General features: G+C 47.4%; 1 protein-coding gene across 7 annotated transcripts in view; it reads left to right on the top strand.

Moving 5' to 3' along the window:
- Positions 1-22624, top strand: part of PHKB (phosphorylase kinase regulatory subunit beta) — a 2092963-nt gene that overhangs the window by 455902 nt on the left and 1614437 nt on the right. For all 7 annotated transcript variants that reach the window (XM_069607056.1, XM_069607058.1, XM_069607055.1 and 4 more), the window contains one exon: positions 12935-13073. In XM_069607056.1, coding sequence (XP_069463157.1) covers positions 12935-13073 — 139 coding nt within the window. The remainder of the gene's footprint in view (positions 1-12934; positions 13074-22624) is intronic.

Genomic DNA, 22624 nt, shown 5'->3' with positions numbered 1-22624 from the left:
CCGGACAAGCATCCATGAGAGTGCACAAATCAATCCCATCAAGGGAATACACTGCTTGTCACAGGGCCACCACCACAGTAGCGCTGCATTTCACTGTGGGAATAATAAGCACAGAATGATAAATCATGCTGACACTTGTGCCAACACTGTCAGTAATAAAATCATACTAATCACTACACATCATATTATGATACCAAACACAGCGGTATGTATCCACAGTGCATGAACACCAGCAAGGGCGTGGACACCCTGTATCATCTGGAAGACGCAACCCACACCATTAGACCATGGCACAGCGCACATTGTGGCAAGGTAAAATGTGTGCATACATCCAGGGACATGTGCACAACAAATATCTGCAGGCATGTCTGATAAGTGCAGGTGTCTACCAGGAATTGAATTACACATACCTTATTATGCACCCATGCAGGTGATAGTGGCTATCCCTTGAAGATGTGGCTCCTCACCCCTGTCCGGAACCTGCAGAACAGGCACGAAGAGGACTACAATCATGCCCATACCTCTACCCGTGTGGTGATCGAGCAGACCTTTGGCCTGTTGAAGGCACGTTTTCACTGACTTAGCCGGTCGGGTGGGGCACTCCTGTACAGGCATAAGAAGGTGGCCAAGATCATCATGGCATGTGTCATGCTGCACAACATTTGCATCTGACGGAACGTGCCTTTGCCCCCTGACACTGAACAGCAACCACCAGGTGAGGATGAAGAAGATGAACAAGATGGGGTTGTACATCATCCCGGTGGGGATGCACAGGAGGGACATGCTGTGTGTCCGTCTGTGATAGGCCAATATTTCTAACACACATGGATGCAGAGGGTGCCATGAATGTGGGACTCAGGGAACTGGGTGTGGGGGGTATATGCACACTATGCACTGTAAACCAATAAATTACACATACACAATAAGGAATGTCCAGTCAAGTGTTTTTTGGTACACAACGGGTGTATTTAACAGGAAACAATAAAAAGTGCTCAGACCCTCCAACTCACACACACCCCATCCACCCTCCCCCACAACTCCCCCACACACCCACTCCTGCCTCCCCCCACAACTCCCCCACATACCCCCTCCCCCCACAACTACCCCAAACACCCCCTGCCCCATAACTCCCCCACACAAACCCTCCCCCCACAACTCCCCCACGCGCACCCTCCCCCATAAGTCCCCCACACACACCCTCCCCCCTCCCCCCACAACTCCCCCACACATGGCGTGCAATGTTATGCCACTCGAGTCTGCATAGGTCTGCACATGCAGGCTGAGCCTGCTACTAATGTCCTCTGTGGGTGTGGCATGTTGGGGCACCGCATGGTGCGCACAGACCTGCAAAGGGGGTTTGTCTTTGTGGAGCTTGCCGAAGACCCAGTGGGCGCATGCTCTACTGTCGGGGCAGTACGCAGAGCCTTCATGGCATCCGCAATCCTGGCATGGACCTGCCTCACTGCCGACAGCTCCTCACAGATCTTTGAGGTGCTCGACTCTATGGCCCCTTTCATGGCCGCAGTGTTGTCTCGGACCTCCCTCCTCGTCACATCACCATCAGAGACATATTGTTTCACTAGGCCGGTCAGCTCCTGCTGGCGCGCCTCCATCTGTGACATCCTGAACTCCCCATCCCGGACCCCTGAGGAGGTGGATGGCATGTGTGGCAAGGGGCCCAATTTTGGTGGGTCCTGTGTGGGGCTCCAGGCCTCTGCTTCTGCCTCTCCTCCAGACTGGACATGCAAAGTGCCATCGGGTGAGCTAATGGGTGTGTACTGGTGTGCTTGGGTGGGGCTGGGTGTGCCACCAAATTCTATGGAGCGGTTGTCCTCCTCAGGGACACAGACCTTGCCTTGGGAAAGTACATCATCGCTACTCTGTGGCGCAGTGGCAGCTGCCTCCCCAACCAAACTGGCAGTTGCAGACAGGGTCCCATCTGCCACCGGCCCTACAGCTGCGGATTCCACAGGTGTTGGAACTGTTGGAGTAGTGGCTGACCTATGACGTCCCTGTTCCCTGCCATCCAGTGGTGCCTTTGTCCTCGATTGCTGATGTGCCTTGCCAGTGCCCTTGGACGTGGAAGCCCTGTTAGTGTCTTCCCTGGACCTGGCCCTCTTCGTAGGAGTGGTGGCCTGTGCGGCAGAGTCCTCTGCATCGTTGTCGGTATCGCGGCCTGTGGGGGACCAAAAGAGGGACGGCATCACTGATGGTTGTACATGCATACAATGGTATTAGTGCAGTTGTACACATTTGATGACTTGCTGTCCTACTGTTGTGGCATACAGGTCGTCTGCCATATGGTTGGGTTGTTCAGGCATACGTTAGGTTCACACATGTGTGAGGTGGTGTCTGCTGTGTGACATGCCTTTGTGTTGTGGACTGCATGCAGTGTGACACATGCCATTTCCCCATTTGTGGTGTGTGTCTCAGGTATGGCATTGGCATGCTGCATGCATGTGGATGTATCCGTGCTGGGGACGGCATCTAGGCAGGGATGTGTCCATGTGTGTGTAATGGCCCATGCATTGCCTCATGGCATAGTCTCATTGGTGGACTATCATCATACTTTGCATTACAGTTTTTTCTTTGGACACTCACCTCCATCTACCGATGACGAGGCTCCACGTTCCATTTCTCCCACTCCTTCTATGGACTCCATACCGATGGTGCTGGTGCAGGTTTCTTCCCAGCGGCTGAGTTTGATCGGTGAGTTTGAGCCACCGCCAGTAGCCAGGCCCTGGCTCCGGTTGGCAGACAAGATATTGCGCACTCAGAGGGGCAGGTAGTCCCAGCGTTTTTTGACGTCCTTTACAGTGCGGGAGATGTTGCCAACCACACTGACTTTCTGGGCCACTAACTCCCATATCTCTTTCTTTTTGAGCTGTGCTGCTCTCTTCAGGTCTGAGGCAAAGACCACCTCTGCATTCTCAGCCAGAGTGTCAGCGAGCATGTTAAGTTCATCCTTGCAGAACCGCTCCTTCCGCTGCCGGGATGCCCCTTTCTTTGTTGCCTTTGGCATAGTGCTGGTGGTGTAGATGCTGATCTGAGTGTTGATTTGACGATCCAGGTCCTGTATATCGAGGATGGCTATGGATTGTGTTTTTAAAGATGGCTGCCGTGCCATTTCCCGTTCCGGCGCGATGACGTTACTTCCGGTTCCGGTATTAGCGGGCCCGCTAATGCCGACCCCGTTATTTAGGGGTGGACGGAGGCGGAAGGGGTGTCAGCGCTTTCCATGATGCCGCTAAGGGATGTTTTTGGGACTTTTGCGGCAAGCCGGTACTGTCGATACCGGCATGCCGCTAAGCGTGTGCACGCATACTCGTAATCAGCTGCTGTTAGCGGCGTCAGTGCTACCCGGACCCGGTATTGCCTCCATGCAGGTAAAAACTGTTTTTTACCGCAATTCTCGGAATTACCCCCACAGTGACAGAAACAAGAGACTAGAAGGTTACAGGCAAGGATGAAAGGGGGTGGGGAGGAGACTCCACATACAAGCATGCCCTCATTAAATTTCAAGATAGCAGCAGGGCCTTATGTAGTCTGAGGCCAGACCTCTTTCAAACCACATGGTCCAATCACAAGAAAGCACAACTGTGTATACACTAGTGTTTTTAATGTCCTGAGACTCCACCCAAAGTGCAAAAGTAACACCAATATAAGAAGCAGGCAGTTCAGTCTGGTAATGTGGGGAGTTTGAATATAAGTAGGTGGAAGGAGTTTGGTGGAGAGTGGCAAAAGAGAAAAGTACTGTGAGCAAAGCAGAAGGAGAGAGATGAAGGAAGTCAGACGAAGAAAGAGCTGCTATAAGAGGAGAATAGATTTTTAAGGAGTGCTTTATCCACAAAAATACCACCTACAGCAGGGTCTGCCTTGCTCGTCGTGTGCTCTCGTGCTCCACCTTTTATCCCCGTGGGGAAGGGAAAGGTCTGTCAGGTGTGTGTGGTTCTGGTCAATTGCCTGACTGCCTGACCCTTGTGTTGTGACATGTCAGGTAAATGGCTCGAGTGTTAGTCCGTTGTGTTTCGTGGTGTAAGAAAGTGTTCATGTCTGAAAAGTGGGGGGTAGAATGTCTGAGTATCCTACGTGGTAGGCTAGGGAAAAGGTGTTGTAAGAAGAGGGATACCACGTCTCCCCCGTCAGTGTCCAATTTCCACTCCCCAAGGACCACTCATCCAGGTAATCCTCCCTCACTGGTCCAGCCCCAGGAACTGGGTCCAATAGCGATGGCTGTGTCCTGGCCACCTGGATGACAGATCCCCGGGGACTAGCCAGGGAGACACGTTCAGGTTTCTCACAGATAGAATTTAGTTATTGAGTAGTATTCCCAGCAAGATCATTTCTATAATTTGACAAAAATATCCTATTGTCATTAGATTGCAATAATTGAAAACGGTAGCTCCAATTTGCACTATTCAAAGAGTACACATGTTGTGTGAGCCAATTTGTATATCTAGTTGCTTATGATGAAATTAAGGCAGCTCGATCAGTCTTGGTCAAGTCGGTCGTCTTCTTAATTATTGCTTTGGCTCTGCGGTATACCTTTTTCTTTTGATGAATAGCAACGTCAAAGAGACCCCTCTCGCTGCACCCCTTGCAATCCCTTGCACTACGTAATTTCAAATGGGGAATAAGTACCAGCATGGTCTCACGCGGTCCCAATTATAATAACACAGCCAGTTCTACAATGATCTATAATCAGAGGAGATAAGATCATTCATTTTCTCTATGTTATATGTCTTATTGTTTAATGTTTTGTTAGTCCAAATATCCCGATTGCCCTTCCTGTTAACACTAACGTTAGAACTGATTTGCTTATAGGTGGATTTACGTATTGTGCCTGCCCAGCAAGTCCAGATAATTGGTTAATAGTTGCTTATTGTAGTTGGAACAAAAGGGAAAAGAAATTTAAGGCAGCTTCAAAGGATCAGGTTGTGAGTGCGGTATTTGAAGAGTTGTCATATTGCACAGTGAATTGTGTGAAGGAGCCAGTTAGGGAGAGCCAACGTTCACTCACTTGACAAATGTAGGTCACCTCTTCGTTTGGACTCCATGAATCAGATGGGCAAGTGGTTGGTAGGGTGGGCCAAAAGTCAGAGCATAGCCCTACATTGTCCCATGACATGTCGGAGTAATTCATCAAGTTCTTGTTTTCTTGTTCTATATATTTTCCTGGTAGCTTGTACTGGAGCAAAGCTGTGTGGCACCCTGGAACGTTCCGCAAGCATGCTGCGTGCTATATATAGCAGACAAATAAATGGTGCAGAATTGTATTCCTGCTATATGCTTTTTAATTTAGATTTTTTCCTGTGCGATTTTGACCCACTGTATCAGGCACTGCTTCAGTGATGTGGCACAAATGCATAGATTGGTGCCCTGCACATCCACAGTTTCCATCAGGCGCACTGCTTTCTGATTTGCTGCACAGAAATGACATTGTGCACTGGGGCAGACCTGACATCTGATGGATGTAATAGCTCTACTAACTGGAAGGGCAGAGGATTCTTATCTTCTTCAGAAAAATGTGGCGTGAAAGGCACTGTTTTTGTCCCATGTTCTTATGGGGCAAACCCTAGGAAGCCTTCTTAGAGCCAGAAGGAGGGATCATAAATGACGTGGGTATTTACACCACACTGATTTGAAAGTTGACCAGCCGCCACTGATGATCACAGTGTGTTTGAACCCTACCGCATTTGATGAAGGGCCCTGTCGGCTGCCCTTTTCCCGTGGACTGCCCGGTGCTCGACTTTACCACACTGCATCATGCATAAAAAGACACATGAGCAGCACCATTAGCAATCTTTATTAAAGCTCGCCTGCTTCATACTGACTTCCCCTTTTTCTCCCCGTCACTTCCTTTCCATCCCTGCTCCCCCAGGTTCACCCCCACCCAAACACTAGACCTCCCAACTCCTGATGCCACAGGCCCCCAAAGATTTTAACCCAGCCTGTTACTTGATGCCCTGTTCGTCTCACAAACCTAGGTTACCTGCAGCATCAATCCATGTTTCCCCTATAAAGGTCCAGAGGCTTTCTGCAGTCTCTGATTATGGAGGAGTTGTAGGGCCTCATCACGAGTAATACCGGTGGGATACCGCCAGCGCAAATAGTGCTACCGCTACTCAGTCTGGCGCTATTAGCGCCGGATCACGAGTAGCAGTTGGGCGGTTATTTCCCATTGGACCCAATGGAGTTTTCATGGCGCTATTAGCGCCGGTGGAAATGGTGCCGAAAACGGGTGGAAAGCTGGATTTTTACCTGCAGCAAAAAGCTGGAGGTAAAACTCCAAACTTTCCACCCAACCCATAATAGGGCCGGCCGTTGAATGCAGCAGTAATAGCATTACCACCGCATTTAAGGACTACCACCCAACTCGTGATGAGGCCCAAAGTCAAATGTTTTTATTAGTCTGTAGTTCTCTCCCCTGAAACTTCCCTCAGATCTTTTTGAATAAAAAAATGTTCTTGATGCCATGGAGAAGAGGCGCCTTTACAAAAACTGTAGCCTCTTTCAGTTGAGCCTTCCAGATAGGTATTGCGGTGGGTGCTGCTTTAGTGCTGGTCATGTCAGGGGAATGGTATTGAAACTGATTGGGTTGGTGCTGCTCAGTTTCTTTTCACTCCCCTGACATGACTAGCATTTGAGTGTGCAGTAACTACTTCATTATTAACCCTTTGCCTGACATTAGGAAGTATACTGTATGTACATCCAGAAAATAATTATCTTGTTTTAGCAATCAACATGAATATATCTAGTTATGGTTAAGTTGCTCAACTCATAGAGCGCTTTTTGGGTGGCTTATAACTTTGCCCCCCCCCCCACTCCCACCTGGACGAATCCTCACCAAACTTTGAAAAAGAATGTTTATGGCCCCCTCGGAATGATTTTGCGAAGTTTGGTGCGGTTTCGTCCAGGGAGAAAGTTATAGTGGAGTCCCAAAATTTGTGGAAATCCTCAATGGCTCAATGGGGAAAATAAATTGCTCACAACAGATTTTTACCAAATTGTGCCAGGAGCCGTGGCTTGGTCCTGAAAGCGTGCTTTTGTACATTTGGTGTAAATCCGTCCAGTAGTTACTTTTTAAAATGGCCAAAAAGAAGGCAAAAAAAAGGTCTGATATCTTGGTTCAGTCTGCAGACTAATTTCCTGGTTCGGAGTCTGCTGACACTTCTGGACCAATCACACAGCAGCGTGATGTTCGCGGACATCATATGTGCTCGCTGATTGATAAATTAAAAATGTGAGGTGTGTCAAAACCTTTGAAACTGATGCTTTGTTGGATTCGCGAACAGCACCCGTAGTCTGCTAACATCGTGGTAAAAACATTAAAAAACACAACATTGCACTTGTCAAACTAATTAATCTCTGGGGAGGTGAGGGGTGATGAGGATGGAATATGGCTATAAAAAGCCAGAAAGTTGGTATTTTTTCTTCTACGAAGTCCACAAACATCTCAGGGGACATTACTGTGATGTTGGCAAACATCTCAGATCTTCGGGGGCATCCATGCATATTTCTGCATTACTGTGTCGGTAAAAAGCAGTTTTAGGATGGCTTATAACTTTGGCGGCACTCAATGATATTGCATGAAATGTTGCAATATGATTTTAGACGTGACCTTGAATGAGTCTGCAAAGTTTGGTGCTGTTTTGGCAAGAGGGGGACATATTAGAGGGGGGGTCCCAAAATATTTGAAAGGCTTATACATTTGGTGCCGTTTGACGGGTCTGCACAAAAGTTTGCAAAAATGTTTAAGACCCATATTTGAATGTGTTAGCAAGGTTTGGTGGGATTTTGTCAAAAGGGGTCAACATTAAAGGGGCGTCTCAACATTTTTAGATGTCTTATAGCTTTGTTGATAGCTTTGTTGCTTTTTGACGAATCTGCACACAGTGTCCAGGAAGATTATAGACCCAACCTTGAATGATTGTGCAAGGTCTGAATGGATTATGTCAAGTGGGGGATAAGTTATATAACTATTTCTTGTACGTACATTTTGACACATTTCAAAAAATAAAACATTAACGGATTTGCAGCAAACTTGTGCAAGGAGCATTGGCAAGGACCCGAAGCATGGTTTTGAAAATGTGTCCGTGTATATGCAAAGTGTCATAATCTAGGTACAGAAAATAGTGATATATGTTTGGTGACTGAGGTACAATCTGGCTACTGGCTATGACCACAAGGGACCCGCAATGGGGTTAAAGTGGGAATGGCCACCGGGGAGCGGCTGTGTGGTAAAGTTTTTCAAAATCTAGATAAGTTTGAATGGGAGAAGACATTCTGCTTGTGGCTTAGCCTGAAGTGCTGGACAGGATTGCATTAAACATTTGCAAGGTGCATCAACAAGAACCTCAAAGCATGGTTTTGCAAATCTGCCCTGTTTTATTTTTTCTAAAGTGTCAAAATGTAAGTACAAAAACTGGTGATATAACTTTGGTGCCTGGGCAATCGGCCTGGCCTGAGCAAAGACAAATGTCTACTCTGATTTGCTTATTGGGGCGTGCAGCATTGAATGCCCTAGGTTTGAATGGGAAAAAATATTCTGCGTGCGGCTACAGCCTGGGGTGCTGGGCTAGATTACAACAAACCTGAACGAGAAGCATCAACAAGAACCTGAAAGCATGATATGATACGTCATTTATAACGCACCTGTACACAAGTGTTTCTAGGTGCGACAAGACCAGGAAGGGGAGACAAAGGGAGGACAAAACAAACAATCTTACAAGGCCTTGTGTCATTTAGATCGTGCAAGTGCAGGAGGAAGAGATTGGAGAAGTGCCCGGGGGGAAAAAAAGAGGGAAAGTGTAATAGGGTAAAGCTCGAGTAAAGGGCCGCTGGGGTGGCCATCTCTGAGTAAGTGCTAGGAGGCTACTGGATATGCGCGATAAGCTCGGAGGTAGTGCAAGGGGACTACTGGATGTGTAGGAGCCTGGTGCCCCTTAAGGTTCAGAGGATGGCAAGGTAACCAGTTAGCGCAGCAGACAAGTACATCAGCAGGGGAGAAAGAGAGAGAGAAAGCAAGGTCTTGAGTGGCTTCCAGAACCTTAGGTGGTCCTGCTCAAGTTTGAGAGAGGCAGGTTAGGCTGTTCCACAGGGAGGCAGCAGCAGAGGAGAGAGATCTACCCCCCACTCTCTGCCTGGAGAAGCATCTGGCCCTTGAGAGAAAAGACAATTGGGAGAAGGCAGACATTCTTCTGACCTTAATTTTGTTAGAATTGTGGTGGTGTCAGTTAGGATTCGTTTTTGGACAGCAGACCTTTTTTGTGACTTCCTGACGACTGACTATCAGCATATTTATTTATGTAGGCAAGGAACACCCAAATAGCAATTGGGAAAGTTAGGCCTTTTCTCATCATTTAATAAACATCCAAATAGAAATGTCAGGACTGTGTCCACGTCCTTTATTCTGATCCTCCACGCTATATAGAATTAAATGGCGACATGATATATTTTTGCTGTAGAAATGATACCATTCCTTAACCATATTTTAAAAATAAATGGCACTGAAAAACAAAGGCGAATAATACATATTTCAATAAATAGAATTAAATAAATGATTAAAATATTTATTATTCCCCTTTGTTTTTCAGTTCCATAAATTTAAAATGAAACATTCAAAAAAGAATTGGCCAGTAACCTAATCAAACAATCTTATGCAAGTACTTTTGTTTCTAGTAATCCCAATAACCATATAATGGTTGAATCACTTTTACAACAATAATAAATATGCTGAACATGCCCATTTTCTGCGCCTCCTGCGAGCACAACTCGCCTGGCCTTTGAGCTCTCTAGGCCGGTTTCTACCCGGCTAAGCAGCCGCCTCGATCCCAGCTTGCCGCCTTTGTTTTTCCAGCGACGTCCGTACTCTCTCGGCGTCCCTCTTCCTCCATTCGTTCCCCCAGACCATCTCCCAGCCCCACTCCCGCCCACCCCACCCCTGATTGCCCCTTCTCTCCAGGAAGCAGCTTTACGCGTCAACGCTGCTCGGGAAGCTTTCTTTGCGCCTCCTGCTCCACAACTCGCCTGGCCTTCCAGCTCCCTTGGCCAGATTACACCGTGGTAAACAGCCACTTCAAACTCATCTTGATGTTCTTTGTTTTTCTAGCACCACCCGTGCTCTTTCAGCACCCCTCTTCCTCCCTTTCCCCCAGACCATCTCCACGCCCCACTCCTATCCACTCATCCCTGATTAGCCCACGGCAAAGGGCACCTCCACCTCTAGCGCCTGTTTGTCTGTTCAACCCTGGGAGCCCTGCCAGGGCATCTCATGTTTACTGCAATAGTCAGGTAAGGTGGGAAGAGTTGGGAGCACAGCTAATGCTGTACTTCTGAAACCTTGCCACTACTTTAATACAGCACCTAGAATGTTGCCACTGTTTAAATCTAGGTGTGCCCCAAAGTTTGCCACTGTTTTTCTACTACCCTCTGAATATTGCTGTTGAAACGGTATGCAGTAATAAAATCGTGGCAAAAAAGTTGCCTGCACAAAAAATCGCGGGAAAAAGGCTGTGGTTTGACCCGGTAAAGGTGTACCCCATTATACAATTTAACGGTTGCAGGGGTGTCCCCTGCTCCCCTTAAATGGTATAATGGGTCCGGCGGTTGTGGGGGTGTCCCCCGCATCCATTACATGGATTGCGGCGGCAAAACCACAGCCTTTGTGCTGCAATTGTTTGTGTAAACTGCAATTCTTGCCACAATTTTAATATATAGAACCGTTGAAACTGTATGCCCTCTGAAGTTTGCCACTGCTTTAACCCCTGCTGCCTTTTGAACTCTGCCATTGTCTTGAAGCTATCTGCATTCTGAGGCTGCACTGTTTTTGGGTCCTGCTGCCCTGTGAAGATTTACACTGTGTTGAATGCTGGTGCCCCTGTGAATTTTGCCAATGTGTTGAATCTAGCCACCATTTGAAACTTTTCACTGTGTTGAATTTAGCTGTCATCTGAAGCTGCCTCTGCTTTAAATCCTGCTGCCCTTGAATTTTGCCACATTGTTGAATCTAGCCGTCCTTTGAAGTTTGCCAATGTGTTAAGTTTGGCTGAGCTCTGACGTTTCCCGCTGCGTTTAGTTTAGCTGAGCTCTGAAGCTGCCACTGTTTTGAATCCTGCTAGCCTTGTATTTTGTCAGTGTATTGAGTCTAGCCACCCTTTGAAGTTTGCCTCTGAGTTGAGTTTGGCTGCCTTCTGAGGCTGCCACTGTTTTGAATCCTGCTAGCCTTGTATTTTGCCAGTGTATTGAGTCTAGCCACCCTTTGAAGTTTGCCACTGAGTTGAGTTTGGCTCCGCTCTGAGGCTGCCACTGTTTTGGGTCCTGCTGCCCAGTGAAGCTTGCCAATGCTTAAAATCTGGTTGCCCTCTGAATTTTGCCACTGTGCTGAATTTATCTGCATTAGGAGAGTAGCCTCTGCGTAGAATCTAGCTTCCTATGTAGTTTGCTACGGTTTTAGACCCTTCTGCCCTTTGAATTTTGCCAATGTGTTCAATCTCGCTGACCTTTGAACTTTGCCACTGTGTTGGATCCAGCTGCGTTCTGAAGTTTACAACTGTCTGAATCCGGCTGCCCTTTGAATTTAGTCACACTAAAATTGCACTGAATTAGGCAATGCTGCCGTTGAATTTAGCCACTCCAGAACCGTAATTGAGCTAAAAACACTGCTATGGAAGTTAGCCGCCCTAGAATTAATCTGAATCAGATACAACTGCTTTTGAATTCAGTCAAACTAGAATCGTACTGACTCAGGCAACACCTGTTGTTAAATGTAACAACTGTAGTAGGAACAAATTACTTACCTGTAACTTCTGTTCTCCAGAACAGCATTGGTATCTTACATGGATTCACATGCTTATGAATATTCCCCAATCCTCAGGCTGGGATTCATCAGTAATATTAAAGCAGTTTTGCTTTAAAGCTTCAAATGTTTGTCACTTATATAGCACATTGCTATTACTTTGGGTCATACTGACCCAACCAATGATGTTCGTACTCCTTAGCTCCAACCCTGGTAACCTTCTTCAGATTTTAAAGTGCACAATATTGTGGCAGTAGGAACCAATGAAGAGCCCTAGAAGGGTGGGAGTGAGGGTTGCATGTGAATCCACATAAGATAGCAATGCTGGAGAACCAGAGTTACAGGTAAGTAACTTGTTCCTCCTCCAGCATTGGTTCTTGCATGGATTCACATGCTTATGATTGCGTTTAACTAGCAGGACAAACCAACACCACCATGGCAGGCACCGTACAGCTCAAAAGGAAGCAAGGATAACTCCTCTCTGGAACACTCGCCTCAAGCAAAAAGGGTTGCGCAGCACTGCCTTTCCGACACGAGAATTCTCCCTGGAATCCCTGTTGAGGTAATGGAATCTTGTGAAGGTGTTGATAGACTTCCACGTAGCACCCCTGCAGATCTCTAACAGGAGAACACCAGACAGGAACACTGTAGTAGCGGCCACACCCCCTAGCGGAATGTGCCCTTGATCAAACCAGTGACAATGAGAAATGCAGCCAGATAGCCACCTGGAGATGGAAGCCTTAGACAAAGCCTTGCCTCAGCAGTCCCCAAAGCAAAAATGAGTGCAAAGTCTTGCGAAAGTCTTACGTGCGTGCCACGTAAAACTTATGTGGTTCTATGTTCTTAAATCACCCGTTTCTTTTGCGATCAGTAAAGTCACATAATGCCTAATATTGGGAAGGTTTCTGATGCAAGGGAATGCCTTGAATGCTAATGCTGTAGAAACGCTAAAAGGATTGGTGAGGAAACTAAAATAACCAAGCCTTTAAAGTCATGAATATCGTTTTCTTGCAAGGCTGATAGTGTGTTCTACAGTTATGATGATCTGTGCGGCGCACAATACAAAAGCAATAGGCGAAAACAAATGTAAATATTCATATTTCTGATTTATGCATCTTCTTTTCTTTATTTTTGCAGTTAAATCAACGGTGTTGAACTTCCAGAGCCCCACAACAGGACTTTTTCCCACTGAAACAGTTGGCGACTGTAAAAAAGCAAAGGTTCAAGACAGCCTCTATTGCGCTGCCAGCGCCTGGGCTTTAGCCCTAGCTTACAGGTAAAGGAATTATGTTGTTTTATACATTTGTAAAAATGGCTGTATATACTTGTTATTGCGCATATGAACTATTATCTATTTGTTTATCATCAAGTCTCCAAATTTCAAGGTTGATGGCAGCACGATGTATGTGCATTGTTACTCCATTCTCTGTGTCTAGGACTGCTGCTTTATCCTATGTAAAAACGAAAGTATTCTGCGAAGGAGCCCTGCAGTAATCAATTCCCTTTTCAAGCTGACCTTCAGATGTGCCTTGACATAAGTCAGAGTAAGTGGAGGGCTGCAGGCCGTGGGTATTGATCCACCCTTTTTTAATGATCCTGGGAATGCTGGTTTAATTAACCCAGAGTTCCTGCTTTCCCCTAAGATCCGCAGAACATCAAATCAAGTTGAAAGGGTCAGGCTCCAGAGTGTATAAGCCTAGATCATTTTTGTAATGTCAGATGCACATTGTAACTGCGTATGGGGTAGTATGACATTTAACTCATAGAGAAGGTTACGCACGTTATGCTGGGACTCAAATTAGTTTGGATTTTACTCATTAGTCAAGGCCATCAGTCACTTCATCATCATCTGTTACTTTCATTTGTTTGTACTGAAGGTCGACTTAGAAGTAGGTTTCAAAAGAAACCATTTTCGAACAGAAAGGTGCATCTTGCAGTATTTCAGATTATATATTGTTGAACAAAATGATATCCATAACAGTTTGCCAGGTAATATATATATATATGCTCAAATACTGCTGCAAAGCAGTAGTAAAATGAGTTGCACTCTAAGAAATCCTGTGAGCTGAAGCATCAGGTCCGAGTCCAGTGATTCAAAAAAGCAGTCTTTATTAGTGCATCAAACACTAGTTAAAAGCCGTACAAATGCGGCATTTTCCCAAAAGGAAAAATCAAATCGGAATGATCGGCAGCTTCATAACGCGTTTCGCGACAGCCACGTCGCCTGTTCACATGAGCAGCCTATGTGAGTCACGGTATACATGTAGGAGTTGTTCAGGGTCAGAGTACAATGTTAGCAACACAAAGAAAAGACAAATACCGTATACGCTTTCAAACTTACTGTGTTTTCCACGCTTTCAGACAAGTTGTGCTTTCCATGTTGCATAGATGCAAATGCACATTGAAACACATTGTATCCTTCAAACAGTATGTCATCAAGCGTATAAATGCCATAACTCACAATAACATGATTAGTGGTAAAAGCAATAATATGCACAATGTAATAAAATAAAATGCAACACGACACTGAATTTTTTATTTCATGTGCGATGACACAACTGCATGTTGCTGAGGGACAACAAAACAAAGGGTAATGCGCTGCTCAGTCTGACACTGGGTACAAAATAGCAATTAAAGTGCAATATGCATGGGAACAATATAGGACCTGAAATAGGTGCTGAGTGCTGTGCATACTTGCAAGAGAAAATGCACAGGCACAGTGACCAAGATATACATGACATCAGGACTAATGACGTCCGCACCTATGCCTTATTATGATGAGGTGCACAAAATCTTAGTTATAATGATGATACAATATGGGCATCACTAAACCAATTAAAAGTGCTTAATGCTGTGCAAATGGGCAAGATAAAGTGCTAATGCTAGATAATTTTATTTTTTATAAGGTGCTGATGCAGAGTGCAAAAACGGTCCATATCACTATATATTGGTGCCGAATGCAGTGCACCATAGGATGGCAAAGTGCTAGTGCACGGTAAGCAAGATGCCCATATAATGTAAACTAAGTATTGTACATCATCTAAAATAATGCATGGTAAAATTAGTAAAACATTCCCTGAATAAGCCTTAATATAAGAGCAAGTGCAGGGCTGCAATGTATCTCAAATTCAGCCACTGCCTAACTGTTCCAATAATCGATGTCTACATCAAGAAATTATCTGGATTCAACACAGATGTTCTTTAGCTTTAGTAGACCATAACAACTGTAACTATATATACCCAAGATTAGTGAAGATAGAAAAAAAGAGAAGTGATAAGAAAAATAAATGAAAAACAACTGATATTGAAAAACACTACCACCAAAACATAAAAGTGAACAATCTAATTGATGATATAAAACCTTACAATGAGACCTATTACCCTAACCATAAACGAAGAAGGAGAGAATAGAGACGAAAAAGAGGAAAAGAAACCATCAACAAATACTCAAATATTCAACCAAATGTATATCAGAGCAAAAACAACGATCATCGTCATCAGAAGTACAATTAAGGCAAAGACAGAAACAGAACATTTCACAAAGAATAGTTCACCACACTGTAGGAAATCGAACAGTAGTTAGTTAGAACACTAAGAAGAGGAAAGGGAAACATCCAGACAATACAATGAGGGAGCCCTAAAGTCCAAATTATAAAAATGTCTTAATGAGCAATCGGAATGATTGTCCCAAAAATGTATAGAGCTCCTCATCTATATTGTGCCCTTTAGGATTTTTAGTCTCCAGATCCAAAATGCAACATGTTTCCTGTTGTCCAAGGGATTTTTCTCTATCACCACCTCTTGGCCCAGCTGCAATTCTATGTATAGCAAAGAAGTCGAAAGCCTCCAAAGTTCCTTGATGAACGTCAGCAAAGTGTTTAGCCATAGGGTAGTTCATGTCCTTAGTAACAATGGCTCTGACGTGACGGCTCTGACGTGTTGTTGAAGGCAAACTTTTAGTTTGCACTTGGTGCTTCCAACATACCATTTCTTACAAGTGCATTGCAAGACGTATACAACATAGTCGGACTCGCATGTTATTTTGTCATATATGGGGATACAACCCCAAAAATATATATTACACGGCCCGCGGTAGCGGCTGTGTAGTTATGGGTAAGTTGCTAAACTCATAGGAAGAGCACTTTTTCGGCGGCTTATAACTTCGCTCCCCCTGGAGGAATCCTCACTAAACTGCAAAAAAAAGTATATGGCCGGCTCTGAATTATTTCACCAAGTTGGGTGAGGTTTCGTGCAGGGGGGGGTTTTCATAGACTGAATGGGAAAAACTTTGCGCACGGCTACAGGCCGAATGGCTGCATGGATTTTCACCAAATTTGCGGCAGGAACAGGGGCTTGGGCCAGAAAGCGTGCTTTTGCGTGTTTGGTGGAAATCCGACAAGTACTTTTGTTGCAAAGAACTGAAATGCACGTCCAAAAAAATTTGGGATATCTGGGTCCGCTCCGCAGACCCATTTCCCTGTTCGCTCCACGGACAGAATTGTCATTGGCGTGCGGTATGGTGTGCTGTTGGAGAAGTTTGGACGCGGCTGGTGTTTGGCTGGAGGGATGTGTGGTGTGCGTCAACATTATTTGGGAAAGCGGCCATGTTGTATCCGAGGAGAGTGTGGCGGCGGAAGGTTCTGGAAAATGTACTGTATGGAATGTGTTGGTGGCAATAAGGGAGGGAACGGGTGGGGGAGTGAGAAGTGGTTCATATGACATATGTAGGCGAGTACTTTGTGTGGTGATTGGAGGCAGCTGTCGAACGGGCTGTTTGCAGTGACCTCTTTTCGTGGTGAGTGGTGACAGGTCATTTGCAGAAGGGGAGTGAATTGCACATGACATAGGTTGGGTGGGAGCGCGGGTGGCTATGCGCTGCGGATGGAATACAGTAGTTGGGCACATGGTGGCATGCATGGGTGAATGAAGGTGTGGTGGGTCTGTGGCTGAGTCTGCGACGTGGTTATCACATTTTCTGAGCAACCCCATTGATGCTATAGTCCCGCTGCAGTCCGCCCGTGTCTTCTGTGGTTTCTGTGTCTTTAAAGACGTTGCTCTTTGTTTTATTGTTTACTCCACGTATGTAGTCTGGTTCTATCACCTCAGTATATCCCAGGTTTTCACATATGTGTTATGTACATGTAAGTTAAATGAGTAATCGTTTTCTTAGGAGTGCTACACCCTCCATGCATCAAAAAGACCTAATTCCTCTATCCGTTACCAACATTTCTTCAACATTGCCCCTGTCACATGCCCCCAATTCCACCTGATCATTCCCAACTTGCATCAAATGCCAGATTGAAGTACCCTGCAACCACCCACTCACCTTCCCCCAAACTTCTCAGACTCCCGCAAACAGTTCCCCAGGAACTGTTTTTGCCCCTGATTAGGCGCCTATAGTGAAACCAGTGTGTATTTCTGTCCTACTATTCTCCCACTCACCATAACATATCTCCCCTCTGGGGCCCGCCTAACTATACCGGCCTTACTATACCCGCCTTCCAGTTTAAGAGACTTATGTAGTACGATAGCCACCCCTGCTTGTTTATTTTTTGCTTTTGATTGGTACTGCGTGGGGGGTATTCCTTGCTCCTTAACTGCAGTGCGTCTTCTTTCTTGAGGTGCATTTCCTGTAAGCATACATTTTGTGCCCCACTTTTCCGAATCTCACTCAGTACGGTCAACCTCTTGGTCAGGCTATTTAGCCCTCTCACATTCCATTATTCTAAGATAATCATTGCCCTGTTTGAAAAATTGTGCCCTTATTGTCCCAATTCCCATCATACTTCTCTTTGGATCCCCTATCTTTACCTGGTCAGTCAACAAAACATTTATATCCTTTTTTCAATAGACCTGTTCCCTCCTGCATTACTTGAAAAATCCTTCAGACCTCCATTCAAGTTCTATTTGTGGGCACTGTCAGCTATGACCCCCCTCCTCCCCTCTTGCTCATTCAGCAGAAATCTCCCGTCTGTCCATGACACCCAAGCCCCTGCCCCCTCTTTGCCCCTCTCCTACCATTCGTTGCAGGTTAGGGCACACTCCTTCTTACTGGAGCCCCCTCCTTTCCACTCCCCCTGCAACCCACACTATTCATTTGAAATCATTGTTCTATTTTTTAGGGACCACAACCCTTGACCCGCCGTCGAGCCCCTCCAGTTGGTTTCACCAGCAGCTTTTCCTTGGTCAGACAGTCTCCTTTCAAAAATCCACACTCATTCTTCTACACTGGAAATGATCTTCTCTTCATTCACCATCTTGAATTGTAATTTTGTCGGAAATAGCCTTCAGTACCTCAGATTCCTTCTGTTGAGCTCCTCTGTAATAAACTTGAACGCTCTTCTTTTAGCAAGTGTCACCATCAAAGAGTTGGACTTCACCTCCACTGAATTTCATCTTCTCTCGTTGTCTGGCAATACTCATGATCTTTGTCCTTAAAGCTATGCATTTTCACTAGTACTTCTCACGGCCCAGCTTCGGTTTCATTCCTTCTTCTGCTCATGCAGAGTACCATCTCGATCTGCATCCACTGGTCTTCCTCATTCTCCCTCATACCGCAAAGAGTTCAATCATGCACTCTTCTAGATCTGTGCCTTCCATGCCTTCTTTTAAATCCTTTATCCTGATGTTATCCCTCCTTGATCTATTTTCCAAGCCCTCACACTTCTCCTCCAGCATAGTCACCTTCTCTTCCGCCCTTTGCACCTGCTGTGTCACATTCAGGACCATCTCAGTGATCCCTGTTAACTGCTCTTCCAAACCTGCCACTCTGTCCCCCAAGTCCTCAGTGTCTCGTCTATTCGTCGCAATTGCCTGGGACTGTTCTTCCTTGATGCTTGTGACCTCTGCTTTAACTGTCTTGGTGATGTCACTTTTGAATTCGTAAACTGCATTTCTCCAGCATGGGTTCTGGCATGGATTCACATGAATATTCCCCGTCGTCAGGCTGGGAATCCTCAGTGAAAGAAAAAACAGTTTCAGTTTCATTTCTAAACTGTCTTTCTCCTATAAACCAATCACTGAGCTCTGGGTCATGCTGCCCCCAGCCAATGACTACCCTCTACCTCGTCTGGATGCCATCTTCAGATTTTTACTGCACGTTCAAGTTTTGGGAGTCCTCGTGCTTCCCTCTTCAAGCATGTTGCTGTGTTGTTCACTTTTTGAGAGTTAAACTCTATTTTTCGGTCAATCGAGCCTGGGTGCTCCATCGATCATACTTCCGATAACGAGTACCCATTTTCTGGGTTTTTTCAGCACCCCTCAAGGGCTGTTTTCATCAAGGTTCTTCTTGGAGGCTTCCAGATGATTCTTCAGGCCTCCACTGCGTAGATCATGTCGGACGAGAAGAAGTACGGCGCTTCCCTCTTCAAGCTCTACCCCGACTGCGGTTTGCAGAATGTGTACATGGACGACAAGCATTCCCAGTGTCTGTACTGCCTACACCCGACACATAAGGAGGAAGATTGTGTGATTTGCCGTGGCTTCACAAACCGCATGTTGAAGGATCAACATCAACGGTTGTAATCGTGGCTGCAGTCCAAGGCCCCTGCACCGAGCGGTACCCAGGGTCATGCCTCTCCCGGATCCGAAAAACCTGAGCGGGCTTCTAAGTCCTTTGAGGGTGCCCCACCTGTGGGGGCCCAACACAAGGCCAAGAACCGCGAGTCCACCTCCGCCGGGGTCGATGCTGCTGCGGGTCCCGCGACAGTCAGGGCGCGATCGTCATCCCCATCTGCATCAATCTCCAGCCACCACTCCGGATCGTCGTCCAAGAGGAAGTCAGCTACCCCGGGGAAGCTGAGAGAGAATCCGAGAAGGTCCATCAGGAGAAGGCCAGGTAGGGTGCGGTGGCTGACCCACCCGCAATGGAGAAGGCTAAGTTAGACAAAGGATCCGACAACGCCCCGAAGAAGAAGGCCAAGTAGGACAAGGTGTCCGACACGGCCAGGAAGGAAAAGGCCAAACCGGACAGGGGATCCAGCCTTTCCGTGAAGGCCCAGCCGGACCAGGCGAAGTAGTCACCCTCCCTCGAGGTGGTGGTGGTGTCGCTTTCAAAGGCCTTAGGGACAGACCCGCAGGGTACCCCGGCGACGGCCAGGGTGTCTCTTCCTCCCAGGAGGGAAGCTTCAAACAAGCCAATTGAGAAGACTCCAGAGAAGAGGATGCCGGACCTCAGCCAGAGACTGACCCCTCTGGACCCGAAGAAAGGGGGTGCAGGCGTCGAAAGCCTTTAGGGAACAGACATTTATTTGACCGATGTGGATGAGCTCATTTCCATCCATACTGCCCTGGAGGACGATTACGAGGTAAACGCTGGGGATTGGCCCCACGACAGGGGTGACAATGATGGCGACGACAACAGGGTTACCTTCTCTGGGGGTGATGACGAGGGTCCCCAGGACGATGAGGGCCCGGACCCTAGCTAGCCCCCCTACACCCCAGATACCGCCTAGAGACCTTTTGCTGGACATCCTCACGACCCTCCACACGCTGGTGTCGAGATACAGAGGAGGATGCCGGCAACCCCACCGCCCGCTCCCCCCGCGGCACCAGTATCAGCCGCCCAATTGACACTGGGGGAACCGCTGGCCAAGAAAAGGAGTAAGTACCCTACGCCTCCATGCCACCCATCGCCCCCTCTCCAACGCCCTGCCCCCAAGGGAGATGGAGTCGGACACGGCGACAAAGGACGCAAATGATGACGACGGCGGGATGGGGGACCTCCCGTCACCTCCTCCCAGAGCCTCTCCTCCATGCGAGGTAGAATCTTTTCATGCAATGATCGCCAGAGCATCAGAGCTTTTCCAGCTCACGCCGGAGGAAAAGAAGAAGGAAGGCTTCTTATATCAGCGCCGGGAGGCGAAGAGGAAGACCACTCTTTCAGTCCCGCTCCTGGACGATGTTTGGGATGAATGGCTGGCTCTGTTGAAGAAACCCTCTTCAGCCCCAGCAAAGAGAGACTGGCTGGAAAAGAAGTACAGTGTGCCGCACTCTGCACCCAAGTGCTTGCAGTCTCACTTGTGTCACTGGACTTGGTGGTCTCGGCGGCCGCCAGGAAGAAATTGTCGAGTTCGGCATCTTCTTCCGGACAACGAGGAGAAGAAATTGGATTTCATGGGTAGAAAGGTTATCTACTTGGCGGCGACGACGGTAAAGGCTGCCAATGCCCTTGCTATCGTGGCCAGATACGACCGGGAGCTGTGGTTTAAGCTGGCTCCTCTCCTGGACTTCCTCCCCGATGAAAAGCGGATAGAGGTTTATGGAAATCCTTCAAGAAGGCGAGGTGGCGCTGGATCATGCCATCATAGTGCCCATGGACATTGCGGACATGGGTTCCGCCAGATGGGAAACTGCGTCTGCCTTCGCAGTCGTGGCTGGTTCAAGGCCACCAACTTTAGGCTGGAGGTCCAGACAAGGGTTCTGGACATGCCCTTTGACGGGGATAACCTCTGGGTGAATCCCTCCAGACCATCAAGACAGACACGTAGACAGCACGTGCCCTAGGCACGCTACAGCAACAACGGCCATCCTTTCGTTCCTCAGGAGGGAAGTCCAGCCGGTCTTCGAGAGGTTTTGGCGGGGGCTCCTCCTCTTATTGCCAGGCCTCCCACTCCTCGACCCAGGAAGTCAGCAGGGGTCGCTCCAAGGACTTCGAGCACGGATGCCGCCATCGTCAAGGACTGCAAGGCGGCACGTCGACCTCTAAGCAAGATTGAATCGACCAGGACGTCTGGCCACCACCCGTGCACCCCGGTGGGAGGCCGGCTGACAAACTTAGTCAGCGTGTGGAAGACCATCTCCACCGACTGTTGGGTGCTGGACGCTCTCGCCCACGGACACACACTAGAGTTCCAACGAAAGTGTCCTAAATTTTCACCGGTGGCCCGACAGGAAAACCACATCCCCCCAGCTGCTGCTGGAGGTTCAGGCCATGTTAAAGAAAGGGGTGATAGAGCTGGTTGCAAAGCGGCTGCAGGGCTGCAGAGTTTACTCAAGGTACTTCCTCGTATGAAAGAAGACCGGGTGATGAAGGCCAATTCTCGACCTGCGACGACTGAACAAATATGTAAAGTGACAGAAGTTCAGGATGGTCACGCTGCAGCACATGCTCGGCCAGCTGGAGGAGGGAGACTTTCTGTCGTCGTTGGACCTAGAGGATGATTACTTCCACATCCCCAAAGTACACCGTAAGTTTCTGCGCTTCGTCGTTCAAAGGGAGGCATTACCATTTCAAGGCTCTTTCCTGCCCACTAAAGTCAGCACCCAGAGTCTTCACCAATTGCCTTCTACGACTGCAAGGGATCCACGTGTACCCTTACCTGGACGACTGGCTCATCCAAGCCAGATCAAGGGACGTTGCCGTCGACCACACGGTAAAGACCGTCCGCCTACTGAAAGAACTGCCTTGGTCACCATTGGAGGAGAGGATATCGGCCATCCCAGGCAAAGTGCAACGGCTGTTGGCACTGAGGGTCGCCACGGTGAGGACCATCAAGTTTCTACTCAGCATGATGTCATGCATATACCTGATCCGGCTCTGCAGGTTGTGGATGCGCCCTCTACTGGAGTTCCTCGACACCCGTTGGGTCCAGGTGTCCGGAGGCTTCCAGGACAGGATCACACTCGCCAGACCCATGCTGGAGAACAACAGTTACAAGTAAGCAAATTAGACTAAGCTACGAGGAATGCGACCGACTGTAAACCCACGTGAGACTAGACGCCCACCTGGAATTCTTCTAAACAACAATGACAATTGCCCGCCCCACTGGTCCAAGAGAGGATATCCCGATAGACAAGTGGAGGTGTATAAAGACCTGATTCCGGCAA

Source organism: Ambystoma mexicanum, chromosome 1p, assembly GCF_040938575.1.
Source record: "Ambystoma mexicanum isolate Mex_15411 chromosome 1p, UKY_AmexF1_1, whole genome shotgun sequence".
In the NCBI taxonomy this organism is placed as follows: domain Eukaryota; kingdom Metazoa; phylum Chordata; class Amphibia; order Caudata; family Ambystomatidae; genus Ambystoma; species Ambystoma mexicanum.
This window is presented reverse-complemented; position numbering and strand designations above follow the sequence as displayed.